The 21,180-nt window shown below is 39.7% G+C and overlaps 1 protein-coding gene across 2 annotated transcripts in view; it reads right to left on the reverse strand.

Moving 5' to 3' along the window:
• Nucleotides 1–10,657: 10,657 nt before the first annotated feature.
• LOC126428190 (zinc phosphodiesterase ELAC protein 1-like) overlaps nucleotides 10,658–21,180 on the reverse strand; it is a 70,277-nt gene continuing 59,754 nt past the window's right edge. For both annotated transcript variants that reach the window (XM_050090106.1, XM_050090105.1), the window contains one exon: nucleotides 10,658–11,638. In XM_050090106.1, coding sequence (XP_049946063.1) covers nucleotides 11,519–11,638 — 120 coding nt within the window. In that variant the 3' untranslated portion in view covers nucleotides 10,658–11,518. The remainder of the gene's footprint in view (nucleotides 11,639–21,180) is intronic.

Genomic DNA, 21,180 nt, shown 5'->3' on the forward strand with positions numbered 1-21,180 from the left:
CTCATTGTCAGTTCCGTTCTTTTTTTTCACTCAGTACCAACACCATTCTTATTTTATCGTACTACTAAATTTTAAGTGCAACAAAGTTAGTTCCAATTGGTGCTATAATATTTTCTCTTGGGAATATAGCTTACCGAGATTGTGAGTTGTGACTGTCTGGATATGAGGAAAATACTTAATTATTGTGTACAGTGCCTAAAAGCACAAGACACAAATATGGATTAAAAATTGGTCAGTGGTTTTTAATGTGCAAATAAACAGACGTACAACATGCATACAAAAACAAAGGAAGAGGAAGTTCGGACTTACGATGTTAGTAAGCCGTGCAAACTATTTGATAAATACGAAAGTGTTACGTGCTGTGCTATGTTGCGTTCATTTGTTTCCTGCTTTCTGTTGAAAAATTTTCAGTCCTGGAACGGACGAGTCTAGGAGTGCTGCAATGACTGCATACGTACGTACATTGCTAACGGAATGCATTTATCATGTGCCTCATTGTTGAAAGAAAGTGAATACTACTGTACTTCAGCAGCCTAAAACGCAGTATTATGCAATTCTTATTCCATTCCAGTATCTAATTTCTTGTGAACAGCATCTGTAGGACTTTCTTTTGAAATCGAATAATTGACGTGGAGCAGTTTTCAAGTCTTTTGTATGGAGAATGTGTGAGTACAACTATTGAAGTGCAGTTCTTATCAAATACTGTAGTTTCTTGTAGAGATACACTGAGGTTCAAATGTGTAGATAAATTTCATTGAAATTTTCTTCAATTGTTATGTAACTTAGTATGTCAGTAAGAAATATGAGCATCAAAGGCAACTTATGGGCTGAGTAATATGAGTACATAGTCCACTAATATTATGGACAACAATTTGGAGGCTACATTAATAAGCTATTCGGATAATGAATATGTAATGTGCCCAGCAATGTAACCCAACACTCAGCAATATCTTCTGCATAAAAATAAAGTATTTAAAAATGTTTTCCTGTAACTAAGAAGCAGTATTTTAGCAGGAAAACTGTGCTTCAGCCAAGTGTTCATATTTCTTTGTATGATGCTGAACATATCATTCTATGGGGAGCTGTGAAACGGTTTCTCAGGTGTAGTTTACTCAGACTACAAGATGCAACATAACAGGTTTTCATGTGATCTGTGACTTTCACATTTCACATCATTTCATATGTTCCAAAAGAAACAATAAAAAAAACAAACACATTTTGTGTCAAAATGTGGCACATTACAACACTTCCATCTTATATGGTTTTGAAAATTGTTTTCTTGAAAACAGTGTTATTTCTATTAACACAAACTGCACATCCTTCTAATTTTGACATTTTCATCTGTTTACAACAAAACAAAATTGGTATCTATTTTTTTTTTAATTACTACACAAGAAGATTAGCAGTTTTTTCTATGATAATAGTAACAGTCACTATGTTAACCCACTTGTAACTTAAAGTACTATTTGGGTAGGAGGCTAGCCATCATAGCTAAGCCCTATGCACAGTTACTGAATTCAAAAGTACCAACTTTTTATTCTTGCAAAATGGAAACTTTATCAAAAATGCCAGCTGTGATGGTTCTTCATGAATTTGTTACCCATATTCAGTTCCAAATAAAAATTACTTTTCTTTTAGTTGCTAAATATTCTGTTTTTCTTAATGCCCTGTAGCAAAACTGATCATCATCATCATAGTTTTTCAATCGTCCTCCTCCAATGAAGTTACCACCAATATGAAAAATAAATTATAACTGATACATTGCTTCTTCTTGGGCAAGATAAAAAATTATCCATTTAAACACCAACAGTTGTTGCAGATCTTGATTTAAAGACATGTTCACTAATTCTTAGTAGCTCCCACAATGTTTTGTTTTTTTCTACAAACAATTATGTTATCTCACATGACCACCTGTTTGTCTTTCTGTATACACTTTCAAGTTTTTCATTTCTTATTCTAATGCTTTTCTTTGTTGTTTGATTCTAGAATTAACTCACCACCCACCCAGACTACTCCCGATGAAATGTTTCCTTCATTTTCTCTGACTTCTCTCTTCCATCATCATCATCATCATCATCATCATCATCATCATCATCATCACAACAAACATTAATTACAAACCAATAATTTTATTCCATTGTCATTAGCTGGTCTGCGCTCTCTCTCTCCCTCTCTCTCTCTCTCTCTCTCTCTCTCTCTCTCTCTCTATCTATCTATCTATCTATCTCCCTCTCTGCTGCCATTTACTCTGATTTCATTTTCTTAGCTTAATTCCCTATCGTCCATAATTTTCCTGCCATCTGTTCTCACCAGTGCATTATAAAGCTATACTGTCACATTCACATTCCATCCCCTTACTACCAGTTTTTTCCCCAAACCCCTTTGATTTTTAGTGTGCTATCACCATTCCAGCACACTGACAAATTTCCATTGACTTCTATACTCGGTTATGGAAAATGCTACAAAGATGAAAAGTGCCACTAAGTTTGAGAACAGGCAGGTAACTGTGCTTCTATGTGCTTGCCAATGAAGCAAATCTTTTTACTTTCAGCCAACTTTCTTCAGTTATCAAAAGGTAAATGCTTGATGGTTCCCTTACTCCTGCTTTAATTATTTTCTCATACATAAAAGCTTAACATGTTACCTGCTGTTTGCATTAATACACACCACCTGTCCATTTCCATATGCAAGTGCGTGAAACTTTTCTAATCATATACACCGAGACCAGACTACTATCAGTTTGTTAATGTGTGAATAGTGTTGATTGTATTGAGTGTGAAAATCAATTTATTTTTCATTGTTAGGACTCCAAAGATAAACTGTCTGAGGTTCCACATTTTGAGGCAACTTTTTGTCAATGGCTGCATGTATGAAACCTCACATAGTAATAAGAAGTTATTTGTTGGTCCTAAACATAAGACGTTATATTTGTACTATATTACAAGCTTACCACCTGTAACTATGGTCGTCTGTTTCTAGAGTTTAAGATACAAAGTATATAATGTAGTGCCAAGCGCTTTTTATGGTGCAGTACTTTACAAAGTAAAAACTAATAGTTTTCTGAAGGCTAAAACTCCAATTTTATGTACACAAATCTGAATGATGTCATTGTTGCCTGTATGTTTTCAGGGAATGTTTATTTTTTTATTTTTTGTGGACAGACCAATCGGTTCATTTGACGCATCTACCAAACTCGCTATTTGTGCACTGACACGTACGGCTCGTGGAGAGGAGAAAGCACACGCATGATAATGTTATACATAAAAGTATTATGTGACATTTGTTTTTCTACAAAAAAAATAAAATAAAATAAATTTTGTGTGTGTGACAAGTGGCTTTTCGCTATGTGTGAAAAGTGATGTAAATTAACTGTAGTGGGGACCCATCGACATGTATACATCTTATACACAAATTCTGCTTTTTAATTTGATATGTCTGTAATGGAACAAAGAATATGGCCAGTATGGACTACTCGAGTTTTGATTGTAAGGAGTTCAGTCACATTCTGCAATAGCACTTAAACCTAAGACACAGAAAATGTTTTTCTTGTCCATATTTATTCCTTTTGAGAAAGTACAGTAGGAAACATTAACACAATTGCTACATACACATCATATATAATTTGTAATTAATTATAAAACAGCATTGTATATGACACAGTCAGGTAGTTGTTATACCACCATTTCCCTTTATTCACACCAGAAGCATGCATCCATGGTGTTTAAGCATGAAAATTATACTTTCAAGCAGGGAAGAGCTTCCTTCAGTCATACATACTGACAAAATCTGGAAATAAATTTTGATAAAAATACAAGCATTACCAAAGATTAATCTACATAATGATGTTCCATCATACACATAAAAGACCAGTTCTTAACTTGTGAAATAAACGTTCTCCTCAAACTAAAGTAAGCTCACTCTTTCACCCATCATTGTGTAATAATGACAGTGGGCACTCGAGGTAAATTCTGGATATCCCCCATGTTATATTTATTACTATTACTTATTCACTGGAGATGGCATGGACCACGTTAAGAGTAGCTACATTTTGGAGAGAGTTTCACTTCCCCTACAGCCACAATTCCTTCACTGTTTGAGTAAGTTTGTTTGCTCTCCTCTCTCCATGGGGCAGCATGTCTAGTTTTTGAATATTTGTGTCAATTTATTGTGTTTGTCACTAACTTTCTATGAAATACATGTCTGTCAAAATCATCTTTATGCTTCAATTGTAATGCAGGTAGGGGTCTATTATTCTTATCTTTGCAGTGGCCAACTGTGATCATATAACAGCTTCAATTCTTCTTTATTCTATGTTATTTCCTATGTTTTCCGTAGTCTTTCATCTTCTCCCCCTGTTGGCAGTGTTCCAGCCCCAGATGGAGTTGCAATATTATTACTTCATCTAATGTCATTTCTCCCTGTTTTGTCTTTCCTCCTCTCTGCCCTTGTTCCTGATTTATTACTACTTCTTGTCATGAAAACTTTTTAAATTTAGTATTTTATTGAAATAGTTGCTTTCTGTTGTATCCATTTCTGTGATATTACTTCTTTCTGGTTCTTTCCTTATTTCTGCAATCCTTGTCAGTGCTGACTTTCTTCCAGAAATACTGGAATATATCATTTTGTTAGCCTATTCTCACTCATTCAGTAGAGGGGTTTAAACGTTAATGTATACTTTGCAATCACTCCTCATACTGTCTGCACATTTTGTTCATATTATTATTACTATTATTACTATTATTACGTGTTCTTATTTTTTCATGGCAAGGAGCTAAATTGTGGGTGGTAGGATCAGTCTTCCAGAAACTTCAAACACTATAAGCTGAAACTTTTACTTGTAAATTAAACAGATGATGATGATGCAAATTTCCATTTAATTGCTAACGAACCTGAAACCTGTTTGTGAAAAAGAGCAGTCAAAGAGGGGACAAAAATAATTAAATGGTCACATTACTTTGAGGAATGATATTTGGTGAAATACTCTTGAAAAAATTCGAGCTATGGGCCCAAAGCTACCTTGCCAAGTAAAGACGTGGCTTCCAGTTCACAAACTCTTGTAAACACTCTATCAAAGCGATTGTAACCCAAGTGAGATCACACATATTACAGCATTTCGGTTTTTAACTAAAATTTACTTACTAGCAGTTCACAAATGCTTCTGTGGAACATAACCTAACATAATTTGGTTAAAAACATTCATTTTAGTTTTATAATGCAGGATTTTTCAGCAAAATAAATATAAAATGAGAAAGCATTATTTTCTCTATATATTGACTGGAAAACAGCAAAGATAGTGGTAAACGTACCATTTTGCGAGAGAGAACAGTTGATCAAATAATGTCTACACGTGCACAAGAGAACGGGAACAGTTCTCTTGTTGCAGTACATAACTAAATCGGGATCACACGAATTGCCATTTTTCTGAGAGGCAATAACGTGCTATTGTAGCATGTGACTGAGCTGACAACCACTGAGCCATACATGAACTGTAAGAGTTTTTCCACATGTGAAGAATAAATATGGCTTTTTGTCCATATGTTTATAAAAAATGTCAAACAAAGATCTGACACTTTTTTTAAATTTTAGTCTTCATTGCTGTTGTTACTGAATTGCCAATTTCAGAGCCAAATCACTGACTACTGCTCATGTTATTTCACAATAAATAATTATATAAAATCTCAAACAGTTTGCAATCTTTTATATCCTTAAACTGCCATGTTTTTTTTTTTTTTTTTTTTTTTTTAATTTCTCCAAGCTGCTTCTTATATATGAAGTTTGCAGGTTTGTTTCAAAATAATAAAGTCTACTCCAATAGCTAGATCAGCAAATAGTTTCACAAAATGTAAGCAACCAGATACATATTAATATTTTGTGTTCCAGAAGCTGCAAACTTTAGTTAATACACTGGTATTCAGATCTATCAAGTTCACTGTTTGCCACATCAGTAATAATAATAATGGAAGAGGACCGGATTAGGAAATGAGACAGTAGTAGTAGTAGTAGTAGTAGTAGTAGTAGTAGATGAATTTTGCTATCTGGGTAGTCTGGTTACCTACAGAAGACAACTGGGTCAGTACAGTTTGTTTGCAAGAAGAGCGACTTCCGAGAGGGGTGCAGCGAGCAGAGTAAGCGAGCTCCATCCACCGACTTGCAGCACACCGACTGCCGAGGGGTGGAGGGTGGCGCAGGCAACACACTCGCGTTCGCGTCCAGTTTGCACTCAGAGGTGCTGACGGCACACTATTATCCACCGCCACGACAGCTGTAGGCTGCTACGTATTGCATGTCTACGAGAGGAAAATTGAGATGACAGCGTAATAAAAGTTTACCACAATTGTGAAATTGAAATTGGTAGTTTTGTTATGAATGGTGGTACCTGTCACTACTAATTTCATATCAGACCACACAGACAATTCTGAATTAAAAAGGACCAGTAGTAAAACTTACATTGCGGCAATAAGAAGAGAATGATTAAAATTTTGAACATTTATTCCCACACGTAAGACGGAAGTGTACGCACATGTACATCACTCTGATTAACACTCGTTAAGTTTCTCATCTGTGCACAATGCACAGTTGTCGCTGCTGTCCGCTTCTGCAGTACCAGTATCGATAATAATGATTTCATGTATTACAATTTTGACAACACTTTCGCACCACCTGAAAGATCTACTTATTATTATATATTGAGCCACCTACTGGATGACAAGCAGTTCCTTTACACACAAAACAAAAAACCACTTTAAAGTACCTCAGACAAAGTGGAAGGCAGTTTCAAAGCACAGTTGAACAGAAAAATTAGTAAAACTTTACAAAGTTAAGTCAATGCTCTTACTTTGCAGCATATGTTGGTTACGCCTGCCGCAAGCGGTGACGGGAATGTAAGATGGCAGAAGAGCTGATTTGTGTAGTAAGTAAGAACAATGTTCTGCTTTCAAAATCGGGAGAAACAAATACTGCATTTTTCGTAACATCCTTTAGCATTGTATGTATAATTACTCAAACATGGATACACAAAAACACACAATAAAAATGTAACACAAGTGATATTATATTCTTGGACATGTGACCCGTCCAGGAAACAAAACAAGATTTTTTTTATCGAACACGTTTCGCTTCTTCATGTTTAAGAAACGCCATGTATCACGAGCCACAAATGACACTTCATAAATAAAAACAACAAAATGTGTATTTAGCTACATAGACAGGCCACATCTCCAAATGTAGAAACAACGAAAGAATTCCAGAAAAACGTAAAAATAGTAACACCATAAGTTTTTTCATTCCAACACATCACACTAGGGTTTGTATGTGCTGTTGTTGCACTTCACAAAATGCGTAAATAAACCCTGCTTTTGAGAGTACCTTCTGTGTCTCACATATTGAAACAAGTGACAGTCAATTCCACGTGGGAAAAAATATATCTAAAAACAAAGATGATGTAACTTACCAAAGGAAAGAGTTGGTATGTTGATAGACACACACACACACACACACACACACACACACACACACACACACACACACACACACACACAAAATTCAAGCTTTCGCAACCAACAGTTGCTTCATCAGGAAACAGGGAAGGAGAGGGAAAGACGAAAGGATGTGGGTTTTAAGGGAGAGGGTAAGGGGTCATTCCAATCCCGGGAGGCGCGTGCGCACACACCCGCACATATACTGACACAAGCAGACATTTGTAAAGGCAAAGAGTTTGGGCAGAGATGTCAGTCGAGGCGGAAGTACAGAGGCAAAGATGTTGTTGAAAGACAGGTGAGATGTGAGCGGCGGCAACTTGAAATTAGTGCAGGTTGAGGCCTGGTGGGTAACGGGAAGAGAGGATATACTGAAGGGCAAGTTCCCATCTCCGGAGTTCTGATAGGTTGTAACAGCATCTTTGTTTTTAGATATATATAATAGTAGACATAATTAGAATATTGTTCTAGTACCCACATTAAACCTGTACTGAATATTGTTAAGTAATTACATAAATGAACACATCGTTCTACATATAATAATATGAGTGTAATGTAAGTTTCATATAAAGAAGCAAAATGAAACAGAGTAAATACACAACAGAACACAGAATGCATATTACACAATCATACAAAATTAATGGGTCCACTACTTGAAAATGTCTGGTTTTATTCAACAAAAATAATTTTACAACATTAATAATAGGTCAATGGTGGCTTGTTATTTCGCCTACAGCTATGAAGGAACAGTATTTAACTTAGGTAGGATATTGTTTCAAAGCCACGCAGAATTTGTTTGCTAACTACCCTAGTGGTAGTCTTAGTAGTAGTGGTAGTAGTAGTAGTAGTAGTAGTAGTAGTAGTAGTTATATAACCTAACAAACATCAACTCTCACAGCATTCTACCAAACAACGCTAACATAGAATTGATCCACATCGACTGAACAAATCGAGCTTTCCCAAAGGGGATGTTCGTGTGGATAATACTAAAATCTGTAGCATTGGACTTTAAATTCAATAGCAAGTCTCCTTCCCCACACAGTGTTGATGAAAGGATTTCTATGTCTACTCTTCCCTATGTCATTTTATTCTCTTCTTAAATTATACCATAAATTTATGATTTCCTACTTCCAAATTCCTGTAAATTTCCTTAAAAAATAAGTGCAATTGCTGTAAGTAAATAAAACAACATTAAAGTGCAGACAAAAGAGCTCCATGCAGCTCCAGCTCCACGTGGTGCTGCTTGCGCAACAGTGTCATGGCCTGAACTGTGTAGTGGTGGTCATAGGTGTTGGCTAAGTCTGTGAGGAGAGCTACGGCCTGCATAAAGTAATAAGATGGCAAGCCCTTAAAATAAAAACCACACACACACACACACACACACACACACACCGTTCGGTGTTAGATTCCTGATGTTGGCAGCAACCAGACACAAAACACAAACGGACCGAAGTCGACCAACTCCTACCGACTTCTGCCAATTCAGAACTAGGAACAAGGGAGACCTCACTATTTTCTTTGTAGACAGACTGTAGTCAAAATATTGTGCACAAAATGTAAACAACAACTAGGCTGAATACCAGCAAGACCACCATTAATCCAGCATGCCCACAAAAGGAGTGATCGCAAGAAAAATCATAAATCATTCTACAATCCAATAATGTGTACATATGGTCTTGTATATAACCATTTAGGAACAAAAATATAATGATTGCAAGATTCTTTACAGGAACTAGTCAAGGTAATTAAAACACGATGGAGAAAGAAAAATTCCAGCCTGTATGATTCTCCTGAATTCTCCACGCATAGAATCATCCTGCAGTAGAAAACAATGTTAAAGTAGAATCATTCAGAGACATAGCACTAGATGCATATCAATCTCAGCAGTCATTTTTGTGGTAGTAGTTGTCTTATTAGAGGCAACAGTTCTCTCCAAAGACCGATCTTCGTCAGAAAGTTTAGTTTTTTTTCCTCTATCACATCAAACCAGTCTCCGGACTGAAGACCACAACAACAACATCACTTATTTTAGCAAGCAACATTTTCACATTTACTCTGCACCCATCATGACACTAGATGCAGTGTATCTACAAAACTGTAGCTTGCTCGTGGGTTTTAACACAGGTGTACCAACAAAGTAGTTTCTGACAACTTGTTCTCATTGGGAGTTTTTCATATCCAACACGATGGTATTCATCAACTTGCAACATATCATTATCAACAGAACTTTGAATCTTGTCTGTTAATTAAAAATTGTGTGTTTCCAGGAAAAGTTTTTGAAATGACTTCACTTTCTCAGTACAAATTACTGCTCCTTACACACTTTAATGGGTACACTTAATTTGTCATATCAGTATGTAGAATTAGAAAGAACGTTATAGTGTTGAGGATTAGATGTCCTTTTTGTTCAATAGATCCATAATGAGATCCACAAGGATGCAAAACATGTCATGAAACAAAATTATGCAATACATATTCAGAAAAAAAGATATAATGTCCCTTTCACAGGTCTCAAATGAAATGGACCTTGTGGATGTGTAGTAAGTCAAAAAATCTTACCTCTTGTCATTAAACCTGTAAAAGTACAACACACAGAGGTAGGCAATTTCAATGCCATTGTCGCCAAACAATGTCAAATTACAGAACTTACTTCCACTGATCACACTGCTGCGCTAAATGTATGCAAGGGCCATATTTTACATAACGGTAACGTTATTTGATATTATTAACAATACAAATGCCAAGTGGTGCTGCTAACAAAGTTGACAATTGAGCAGAAGGTGTTGTCTATTATCAGCTTCTCTCCCAGGCTCTTCTTAACTGAACTTTATCACTAATGAAACTTTTTATGGTTACTGGCAAGTTACAGCAAATGTTTGTTCCTGAATAATGGACACCTATCTGGGGTTCAACTCTTCAGGAAGATTACTCTTATTTTTATCACTGATTCCATTAATTAATCAATTGACTTGATAAACAGATATTTATAAAAAAACTCATTGAGGAATAAATACATTAGGAATCAGCAGATAGTGCCCCAGTTTCTTGAGAAGGTCACTGCAGAATGTTTTTAAGTTCACACTACTATTAGTTCACATAACAGGTTTTTGAACTAAGCAAACTTTAATTTGGCTTAATAGTTACCCCAAAAAAATTATATTACGGAATGAAACTAAGCGAAGTACATTAGGATTTTCCATTTTATTTCGCCGGGTCTGACAACAGTCAAACTACAAATTAAGCTTTGTTCGGACTCTTCAACTGTTCTGTGGTATCCTTGGCTGTAATCTTAACAATTTGGCACTTTCAATGTCTTCAATCTGTCTTATCAAATTTAGGCATTCAGTGAGAGGACACCTGTTACAAGTTCTGAAATTCATATAGTGGGTCAACACTTCACTGCTATTTAAAAAAGTAAAATGAAATGAAATGATCGTATTTAAATAAGTACAGATTTACAATAACTGATATCAGTATTCTGACAGCACAAGATGCAATGTCTTGGCAAATTAAAACTGTGCACTGGATTGAGAGGATTGAGACTCAAACCCAGGACCTCACCCTTAACGTGCAATGCTCTTACAGACTAAGCTACCTGACTGCAACTCACCGGTAGTAGCAGAGCTGTAAGGGCAGATCGTGAGCTGTGTCCAGGTAGCTCAGACGATAACAGCACTGCCTGTGAAAGGCAAGATCCCAGGTCCGAGTCTCGATTCACCGCACAGGTTTTAATCTTCTGAGAAGTTTCAATACAGCACACACTCCTCAGAGATTCATTGTGGCACTTTATATTCCATAGACATTTAGACATCTGGCAGTCTGCTGGAACTAGTAATGAAGTGGCAAGGGTATAAAGAACAATTTTTTTCTGAATCTATATATTAAAATCTCATTAGTTCCGATACACTGCATTACACCATCAGGATACAAAGTCAAATTTCATAAAAGCTATTGAACAAATAGTAAAAACAACAGTTCTGATTACAAATACACACACACTTCCTGCCTGGCAAAGGATAAAGAGACAGATGTACAGTTCGCAGCTATTCTCGCCTTTTGACAGGAATCTCCATGAGGTCCCCTGAAGCTACAACCGAACAGGAATCGCAGTCCGACAAGGCGGCCTCGGCTTCTGCTAACAGCTTAGCTACGCTGTCCATATCCTGTGAAGGAAAGCACACACTGCTTTTTACTACTGTCTGTCCAACTGTGCAGGCAGCAACATTATTTCTTACTGTCAATACTGGACATAATAGGAAAAAAAATTGATTTTGTTGTCAGGAAAATAAGGAAGACATGCATTTCCACACACACAAACAAACAAAGAAACAAAACCAAAACCTCAGAAAAGATTCCACTCTTCTCGCTGTCATCTTGGGTAACACATTGTATATGAAGCAATTGGTACTCTAGTAACAGGAGACATTTCTGAATGCAGTTAGACATACTCCTTACCATATTATCTAGATAAGCCTGTGGGATATTGTCCCATTACCCCACAGTGGCCCCAAAGATGTTCTGTAAGGTCTCTGGCAGGACAGAGAGATCGCAAACTACTTGTTTTAGCATGACCCACAAATTCTGGATACAGCTTTAGGTCTCAAGAATATGGAGGCTACCCCATCTGACTGATTCTAAGCTCCACTAGTCAGGAAGAGAAGTCTACAAATATCAAACATAGGCCTTACATTGAGGAAGAAATTTCTGATAACGTACTTTTGGAGCACTTCACTACATGGTATGAATCATGGACTGTGGAAAAACCAGACCAAAAGAGAATTGAAGCATTTGAGATGTGGTGCTACAGAAGAATGGCACATATTAGGTGGACTGATAAGGTAAGGAAAGAGGAAGTTCTCCACAGAATCAGTGAGGAAAGGAATATATGAAACAGACTGAAAAGAAGAAGTGACAGGATGACAGGACAGCTGTTAAGCCATCAGGGAATAATTTCCATGATATTACGGGGAGCTTTAGAGGGTAAAAACTGTAGAGGAACACATATTAGAATACATCTATCAAATAATTGAGGTCTCAGGTTGCAAGTTCTGGTCCGAGATGAAAAAGTTGGCACAGGAGGGGTATTCGTGGCGGACTGCATCAAGCCAGTCAGAATACTGACGGGGGAGAGGGGGAACAGAAACGAGGGAAGTGTTCACAAGACTGACGACGGATGCACACATTGTCATCCGTCAGCGCGAATCCCATTTCAATGTGTTCAAAAACCACAGTCACAATGTGTAAGGATTTCATCCCAGTATTTCACACCTGTCATCCTCCCACATACTGCAACAAGGGATGCTCTGCAGTCACACATGACTATCTCAAACATGACTGAACAGTCTCGATAAGGGTGGTAATCTACGACACAGTTAGGGTGTAAATGTCATCCCCGTTGCCTCCACGCACACATATCGAGGTTGTCGCGGTGGAGAATGATCGGGTCCCACCAGAAAAGAGTGTTGTGTGCCACTACTGCCTAATCCATTAAGAGTGGCTTTGTGCACATGCGACAAGTCACTCTCCAGACTTGATTTGGAGAAGCCTCAAGAGGTCGTCTGGCACATAATCCCTGCTTGTGGAGCCTATTTTGCATCATTTGCATTGACCTCATGCACCTGTTTGGAACTGCTGCCTTAGATACATAGTTACATGTAGCTATCAATCTTGCATGCCCTGTGACACACACACACACACACACACACACACACACACACACACACACACACACACACACACACACAGAGAGAGAGAGAGAGAGAGAGAGAGAGAGAGAGAGAGAGAGAGAGGGGGGGGGGGGGGCAACTGGGGTATCTGCCCCAGGTGGCAATTTCAGGGGGAGCAAAATACATATTCTTGAAGAAAAAGCCTAGTTTCACAAAACACCTTGCATCCAGCACACATGGGTCTATCCATTATTCATAAGATTTTGAAACGCACCCCTGTTGATTTTTGAACACATTCTATGTTTATTTCTGAACTAATCTTAAGTTGATTTTGAGCACAAGCATAGTCTATGTAATGTGTGTGCCTGTCACATCTAGAAATAAAAAAAAAAAAAACTTCTCCGCAGACAAAAGGGGATGGAGCTATACTAGCTGAGCCAAATAAACCCGAACAGGTCAATGCCAATGCCAATTTCTCTTGCTTTATGTGGTTGATTGCGTGTGTGAATGATCAGCATTGTTATAATTATTAGTGAAATCCATAGACTGAGGCAACCAGAGAGGAAATAACAGGAACAACAGGCAAGAAAGATTAACCTATTAATCTTCACACTATATCCAAGAAAATGAAATTTTGACAGAAAATTTCTGTCAGATCGCTACACTGCTAAGAACTAGTTGTGCAGTCCCCAGTTAGCAGCCTTTTAAGTTGTATTCTCAGAATAGTGCGGAAAACACATAGCATGGACACATAACACCCAACAGGACAGTAAACATGGGATAACTAAGGTGGTGATTATGGCAGGGATAGCAATGTTAACTGGAGAATAAGTATTCACAATGGCAGGAATAGTTACAGAATTAGTGATGACAAGATTGTTTGTTAGAATGGGGAAGGAGAAGAAATGGGGACATCACACAAATTATAACGAAAAATTTGATGATTCCAAATTTATATAACACTTTTGTACTACTACTACTACTACTACTACTACTACTGTTTGATCTCGTCCTTGAAAAACTGGAGCATATGAATATCATGGTTGGTTGGTTGGTATAAAAGAGGGGGAAGTGACTAAACTACAAGGTCATCAGTCTCTTGTTCCTAACACAACATTGCCACAAGTGTGAGAATAAAACAGACAAGACATATAACACAAAATGGAAAGAAAGGAAAAAACCACAAGTACAATGGAAAGGCAACAAACACTAAAAGGGGCAAAAGAGGACAAGGAAACAACAGAGACGCTAGAAACAGAAGACAGTAAAACAAGAAATCAGATTACAGTAGCTGGCGGACCACAAGAATAAAAAGGAAAAGCCAGCCACTCTGCAACACATTAAAACCTCCACCCTAAAAGTACTAGGGCGGAGGGCACAGAGGGACAAAGGACATGCACTAAAACTTAGATCAAATGATAAAACCAACCCTCTCACAAATAAAATGAAAAGCTAAATCAGCCAATGAGGCAATGTCAGATAAAATGAGCAGCAACGAGTCCAGCAACCCAAGATTTCATCACTGGGCAGTCAAAGTGGGACAGAGCACGAGAATATGGACCCCTGTTAATCGGGCACTGCACCGACACTGAGGTGGGTCTTCATGGCGCAGGAGGTAGCCGTGGGTCGCCCAAGCTTGGCCAATGTGGAGCCCGCAGAGGACAACTGAATCCCAAAGAGGCCCCCATGGAAGACTTCCACATATTCATATTGTCCTTAAAGGCACGCAGTTTGTTATGCCATTACATCTCCCTAAGACGAAAAACCCTGTGGCCTATGTGAGAAGGCAGGTAAGGTTTAGAGATGTCCATCTCCAGAAGCAGTTTCCGCGTAGCCTGTTTGGCCAGCCTGTTGGCAAGTTCATTGCCTGGAATGCCGACATGTCCTGGGGTCCACACAACCACCACTGAACGACGGGACGGGTCCTGGGCATAGATGGACGCCACCAAAGGGTGGCAAGGGTAGCACTGGTCGATAGCTTGTAGGCTGCTCAAGGCGTCAGCACACAGAAGAAATGATTCCTCAGGGCATGAACAGATATACTGAAGTGCATGAGAAATGGCCGCCAGCTCTGCCGTGAACACACTGCAACCATCGAGTAAGGAATGATGTTCAATATGGCCGCCGTGAACGTAGCCAAAGCCAACACGACCATCGGCCATCCAGACATCGGTGTAAACCACTTCAGAGCCACGGAACACGTCAAGAATCGAGAGGAAGTGACAGTGGAGTGCCGCAGGGTTGACGGAGTCCTTAGGGCCACACAAAAGGTCCAGGTGAAGCTTCAGCCTACAGCTACACCACGGAAGTTTACGTGAATGGACCTCGAGGAGAGGTGGTACAGGCAAGGACTCCAGTTCGGACAGAATAGATTGTACGCAAACTGCAATCTTTAGCCCTGACCTGGGCCGCCTGTGTGGGAGGTGAACTGCTGTCATTGGGAAAAGAAGGCAGTAATTAGGATGTTCAGGAGAGCTATGAACGTGTGCAACGTAACTGGCGAGCAGTTGTGCACATCTGATATTGAATGGAGGGACTGCAGCCTCCACCATTACACTTGTCACCGGACTCTGCCTAAAAGCTCATGTCACTAGTCAAACTCCGCAATCGTGCAACGGGTCGAGCAAACGCATTGCTGAGGGTGCCACTGAACAATAAATCACTCTCCCATAGTCAAGGAGGGATTGAACAAGGGCTCTGTAGAGCTGCAGCAGCGCAGAGCGATCTAGACTCCAGATGGTGTTGCTCAGACAGCGGAGGGCATTGAGGTGCTGCCAACACTTCTGCTTAAGCTGACGAAGATGAGGAAGCCAAGTCAAATGAGCGTCAAAAACCAGACCTAAGAATCGATATGTCTCCACTACAGTGAGTGGATTGTCATTAAGGTAAAGTGCTGATTCCAGACGAATGGTACGCTGTCGACATTCGTACAATGTGGCAACTATATGATGTCGCCAGTTCGTGTTTTATGCTTTATGTAAATCAAAAAAGACAGCATTCAGCTGTTGGTGTCTGGAAAAGGCTGTTGGGATGGCAGACTCTATGGACACAAGATTATCAGTGGTAGAGCGACCCTGGCAGAAGCCGCCTTGACGTAGAGCCAGCAAGCCACGCGACTCAAGGACCCAAGCCAACCGCCAACACACCATACGTTCCAGCAGCTTACGAAGAATGTTGGTGAGGCTGATGGGCCCATAGCTATCCACATCAAGCGGGTTTTTACCGGGTGGAGCACCGGAATGACGGTGCTCTCCCACCATTGCGATGGAAAGATGACATCGCACCAGATCTGGTTGAAGATGATGAGGATATGTCGCTTGTAGTCAGATGAGAGATGTTTAATCATCTGGCTGTGGATCCGATCAGGCCCAGGAGCTGTGTCTGGCTATGTGCAAGGGCACTGGGGAGCTCCCACTATGTAAATGGGGCGTTACAGGATTCACTGTGGCATGTAATGAATGACAGGACTTTCCCTTCCAGCCGCCGTTTGAGAGAGCGAAAGGCTGGGGGGTAATTTTCCGATGCAGAGGGTCGAGCAAAGTGCTCGGCAATCGCGTTTGCATAGGTAGATAACACGCCATTTATGGTAACACCAGGAACACCTGTTGGTGTCTGGTACCCAAAAATACGTTTGATCTTTGCCCAGAATTTGGAAAGTGATGTATGGCACCCAATGGTGGAGATGTATCTATTCCAACACTCCTGCTTCTGGCATTTGATAGGTTGGCGAACGCAGGCACGGAGCCGTTTAAAGACTAGGAGGTGCTTCTCATGCCGCTGCAGAGCTCTCTGACGCTTCTTAATTGCTTCAGCAACTTCCGGCGACCGCCAAGGGACTGGCTTGTGCCAGGGGCACCCTAAAGAGTGAGGGATCGCATTTTCTGCCACAAAAACAATTGTTGTAGCCACCTGCTCAACCATCACATCGATGTTACTGTGTGGGGGAGATTCAACGGTGACAGCCGAGGCGGAAGTGTCTCAGTCCACCTCGTTTAAAGCCCATCCGGGCAGGCATCCGCGGGCCTGATGCCGGGGCGGTGACAGGAAGGTGGGGAAGTGGCTACTGCCACACAGGTTGTCATGTGCTCTCAAGTTGATGGTAAAGTCCTGGGCTGCAAATTGATAAATCAATGTCCGAGTAACTACCACGAGCCACACTGAAACGTGTGGCAGCCCCAGTATTTAACAGACCGAGGTTGAACTGAGACAGTTAAGTTCGACATCTCTGCCAATGGAAAAGCAGACAGTGGCGAAACACTACAGGAGTGGAGAGCAAACCTCAAGGAAGAAATTCTGGACACTTTTGCATTTGTGCTTGAAGGAAGACAGACTTGCTCCAAGTAGTGTGTGTTATTCCATCATGTCGGTGACAGACTCTAGGCAGTGAATGGCCACCACAATACTCTAACTTTGTAAAGGACTTTATATTTCGAGGGGTCTAAATGTGCTTCAGAATAGGACGGACTTTTTCCACTTGTATTATGAAACTGAGAATAAAATATGAGTCTACTCATCATCTTTAAGTTATTAATTTGTGAGTCATCATGTTAATCTCTGAACTGTTTTGAGGTGGTGAATATTTCGTGTATTTTGATTACAAAATGGACATAGCTCTCATGTACTTTTGGTGACTAGTTTGCGGATTTTACTATCATTCCCATAACACTCTCAACACAACCTGACTACATTTGATAAGGTATTTGTCTGTAATTGAACATCGTAGGAGCAGTTCCTATTTATTTAATATCTCATTTCTTGAATAAACGTCATTAACACAATTCTCTGTCATCTGCATCAATTACAAAATTTTGAATAGAACCTTTGTTATTAAATTATTCATTTAACTTTTATTTTCTATTTCTGTGCATTTTATTAACTCTTAATTCTAGCCAATACATATACTATTTGACTGCAATATGGCAGCTACAGTTGCTGTTTGTAGTGCATTAGTTGTTGGGCACAAAAATAGATGTACCCTGCTCGACCCTACGACTACGTCAAGCCGTGCACAGTCCAAGTACCTAAAGTACGAGTGACCGCAGGTAAAGACGCAAATTGTTTGCTAATATGGGAGTGCTGTTCAGAAGAGCAACTAGACTAGCGGTAACTGTTACAAACCGTCTCATCTTCCACACGGTCGTCGGTTGACGGGACAGGAGCCAGGGGAGGACAGTGTGTACCTGACCCTACCCAGGTGGCGTGTAGAAGTGGGGCAAAAGACGACAGACCCTACTCCTAGTGACCGCGGGCTGGTCCCACGTGAAGGGGGCCCTGGATCACGGCAGTCCCTAACCGGTCCTATGCGTCAAACAGATTATCCCTGGAGAATCTGTTGTCCGCCAGAAGAGAGTTGCAGCAAGCTGCGGGAACTGCGAGTCCTTTGGACTCTTGAAACCACGACAAATTTTGCTTTTTTTCCGCACAGTGTGCAGCAGAGAGAGAAGAATACTCGTGGAATTTCTTGAAAATGTTCTCGTTGCCACTTGAAGATCCTCAGCTGCTCTCCTAGAGTCTTCTGCTTACTTCTGTATCTTCCGCTTCTTGCTCCAAGAGGGTGGGCTGCCTCCGGATGGGGAGAGCTTGTTCCTGACTTCAGCCGGGGGCCAGAGGGAGGCCGCCACCGAAGTGGCTGCTGCAACCTCTCGCTGGCCTCTGGTCCTGGCTCGGAAGGCCACTCGTATTAAAACCTGCAGCGGTGGCCTAAGAATTCATTTTTTTTTTACACTGAGTGATGCTATCAATTTATACAGTACTACCAGAGGAACCTAACTTAGTCCTGGTATTTATTTATTTATTTATTTTATTTATTTATTTATAGCTGTGTGTTCTTGTTGAATGCCATATTGCACAGCATCTGGCATTGTGCTTAATGTTTATGACATCACGTCTCCTGAACTGTGTGTCGTACTGCGATGTAATATTGTAGGTATATTCAGTGACGTATGTGGATGTAGTCTGCAAAATTTATTGCAAATAGAGTTAGCAGCAAAGAAATAATAAATTTACAAGCCATAAATAATGTGGCATCTTATTGTTTACGAGGTCATATCATGAACTACGTGTCATACAATGATATAATTTTGCAGTTACATTCAGTGCTGTACGTGCATGCTGTCAGCAAAAAGTGTCACCGATACAGTTAATAGTAAAGGAGTAGTAAATTGCAACATCATACCTCATGCAGTACTTTTATTGCACGACCAGAGAAACAGCAGTAAACGATAAACTTTTTTTTTCCTCTTGCATTGCTCTGTAAAGTTTGTCGGCGAGAAAAAATTCGTATAGGTTCCAAATTATGATGCGAGTTGCTAAGTGCTCTCTTTCTCAAATACTGGGTGAATAAAGTCCAGGAATTTTTTGACCCCTATGGGGTAGTCATAACTCAGTTATCACTAACAATCGTTAGTCTTTGCTTTGAATAGTGAAGTGGTAGTCAATTGTGAACTTGACTATGTAGTACTCATACGTCAGCTGACACTAGCAGTTTGGTATGTTGCTATCTGAACAACTGATAACTAGTACAGGACAGTGTGGGTTTGTTTCGCAGACATGGTGGTACATGACCACAACTACAGTGATGTTTGTGATTTGGTTGTGGAACATTTTGCAAATGTCAAATCTCCATCTCAGTAAGGTATTGGCAAATGGAGACACTGGCCCCGTAGCTTCCTTGTTGACACAGACCAAAGACAGTCATTACAAAAGACAATATCAATATTGCCATGCAATGTTTTGTGCAACCAATGACTAAGCCTCAAAGAAAAGTGCCCACTTAGTATGGTATAGCAAGAACAGTCCTACGAGGGATATAGAAAAAGCTAAAAAACTGAGACGTAAATGAAGATAACCCGTGTAGTCATATGAAATTCTGCAAGTTGTACACAATCTGACAAGAACCTGATACCAAGTTTTACTAAATAATGTAATCTACTCACCAAGCGGTGGCAGGGGACATAGCCGTTGCTTGGCAAGTAGATTTTTTTATCTATGCATTTACATTATATTATCAATAACTGATAATTTCCAAGTTTTACAAAAGCTGTATTTGAAGTAAAGAAGCTACTTTTCAGGTGAGTGGCTGAGTGAACACACACACACACACACACACACACACACACACACACACACACACACACACACACACACCTGTGTCTACCGGATTCTGTGAATCCCCTTGTGAGAGTGGAAACAAAGTTAAACTCTACTGGTGTGAGTGTAGGGCAAGGATTTTTCAGCGGTGGGCTAATCAGTTCTGTAAATTACCTTATATGCTTCAAGAAGTATTGTTTTAACTGGAAAACAGACCATTTTTTGAACAGCTGATGCTGGTTAAGGAAAAGTTAATACGGCAACAAGACAGAGCAGGCCCACAATACAGGGTTATTGTGAGAGACTTTTCAAATGAACACTTCAATGTACGGTTTGCAGATGGGGTGCCATTCAATGGCCTCCAAGACCCCAGATACCGCATGTTGATTTCTCAGTGTGGGGTATAGTAGAGAAAGCTGTTTATTGCCTAAAGGTTTGTGATGTTCAATATTTGAAAGACGGAATCCGTGTAGATTTTGAAAACCGACAGCCCAGAGGATTTCTGGCAAAATTTGTCAGTCAGTGTTGAAATGAAGTAACGCTTGCTTTTAACAGTATTGAAACCACCTAGTGTCTTTAGTACGTTCATTGAATGTTACACATACTTCAATGTTGACATAAATTTGTATTTGTATTTTGTAATTTTGACAGCTGACATATGGCCCACGCTGTATTTTTCTTAATAATAGTGTAACGACTGCAATGCCAGCTGTTGTTACATTGTAGATTCTCAGAAACCCAGTAGGTATGGCACTGAAAGCAAGCACGTTAGTACATAGGAAACAAGAGGAAAGCACCGTTCAGGTAGACTCGTTTTGGGTGGTAAGTGAGTAGGTCGTAATATAAATTAGTAATCCAAGCATTCATTTGGATTTATTTGGTTACTGTTGTAGCTACAACATAATGAGCGTCCATTTTGTCCTGAGGAAGGATTAGGGCACAAAGACCAT

Source organism: Schistocerca serialis, chromosome 12, assembly GCF_023864345.2.
Source record: "Schistocerca serialis cubense isolate TAMUIC-IGC-003099 chromosome 12, iqSchSeri2.2, whole genome shotgun sequence".
In the NCBI taxonomy this organism is placed as follows: domain Eukaryota; kingdom Metazoa; phylum Arthropoda; class Insecta; order Orthoptera; family Acrididae; genus Schistocerca; species Schistocerca serialis.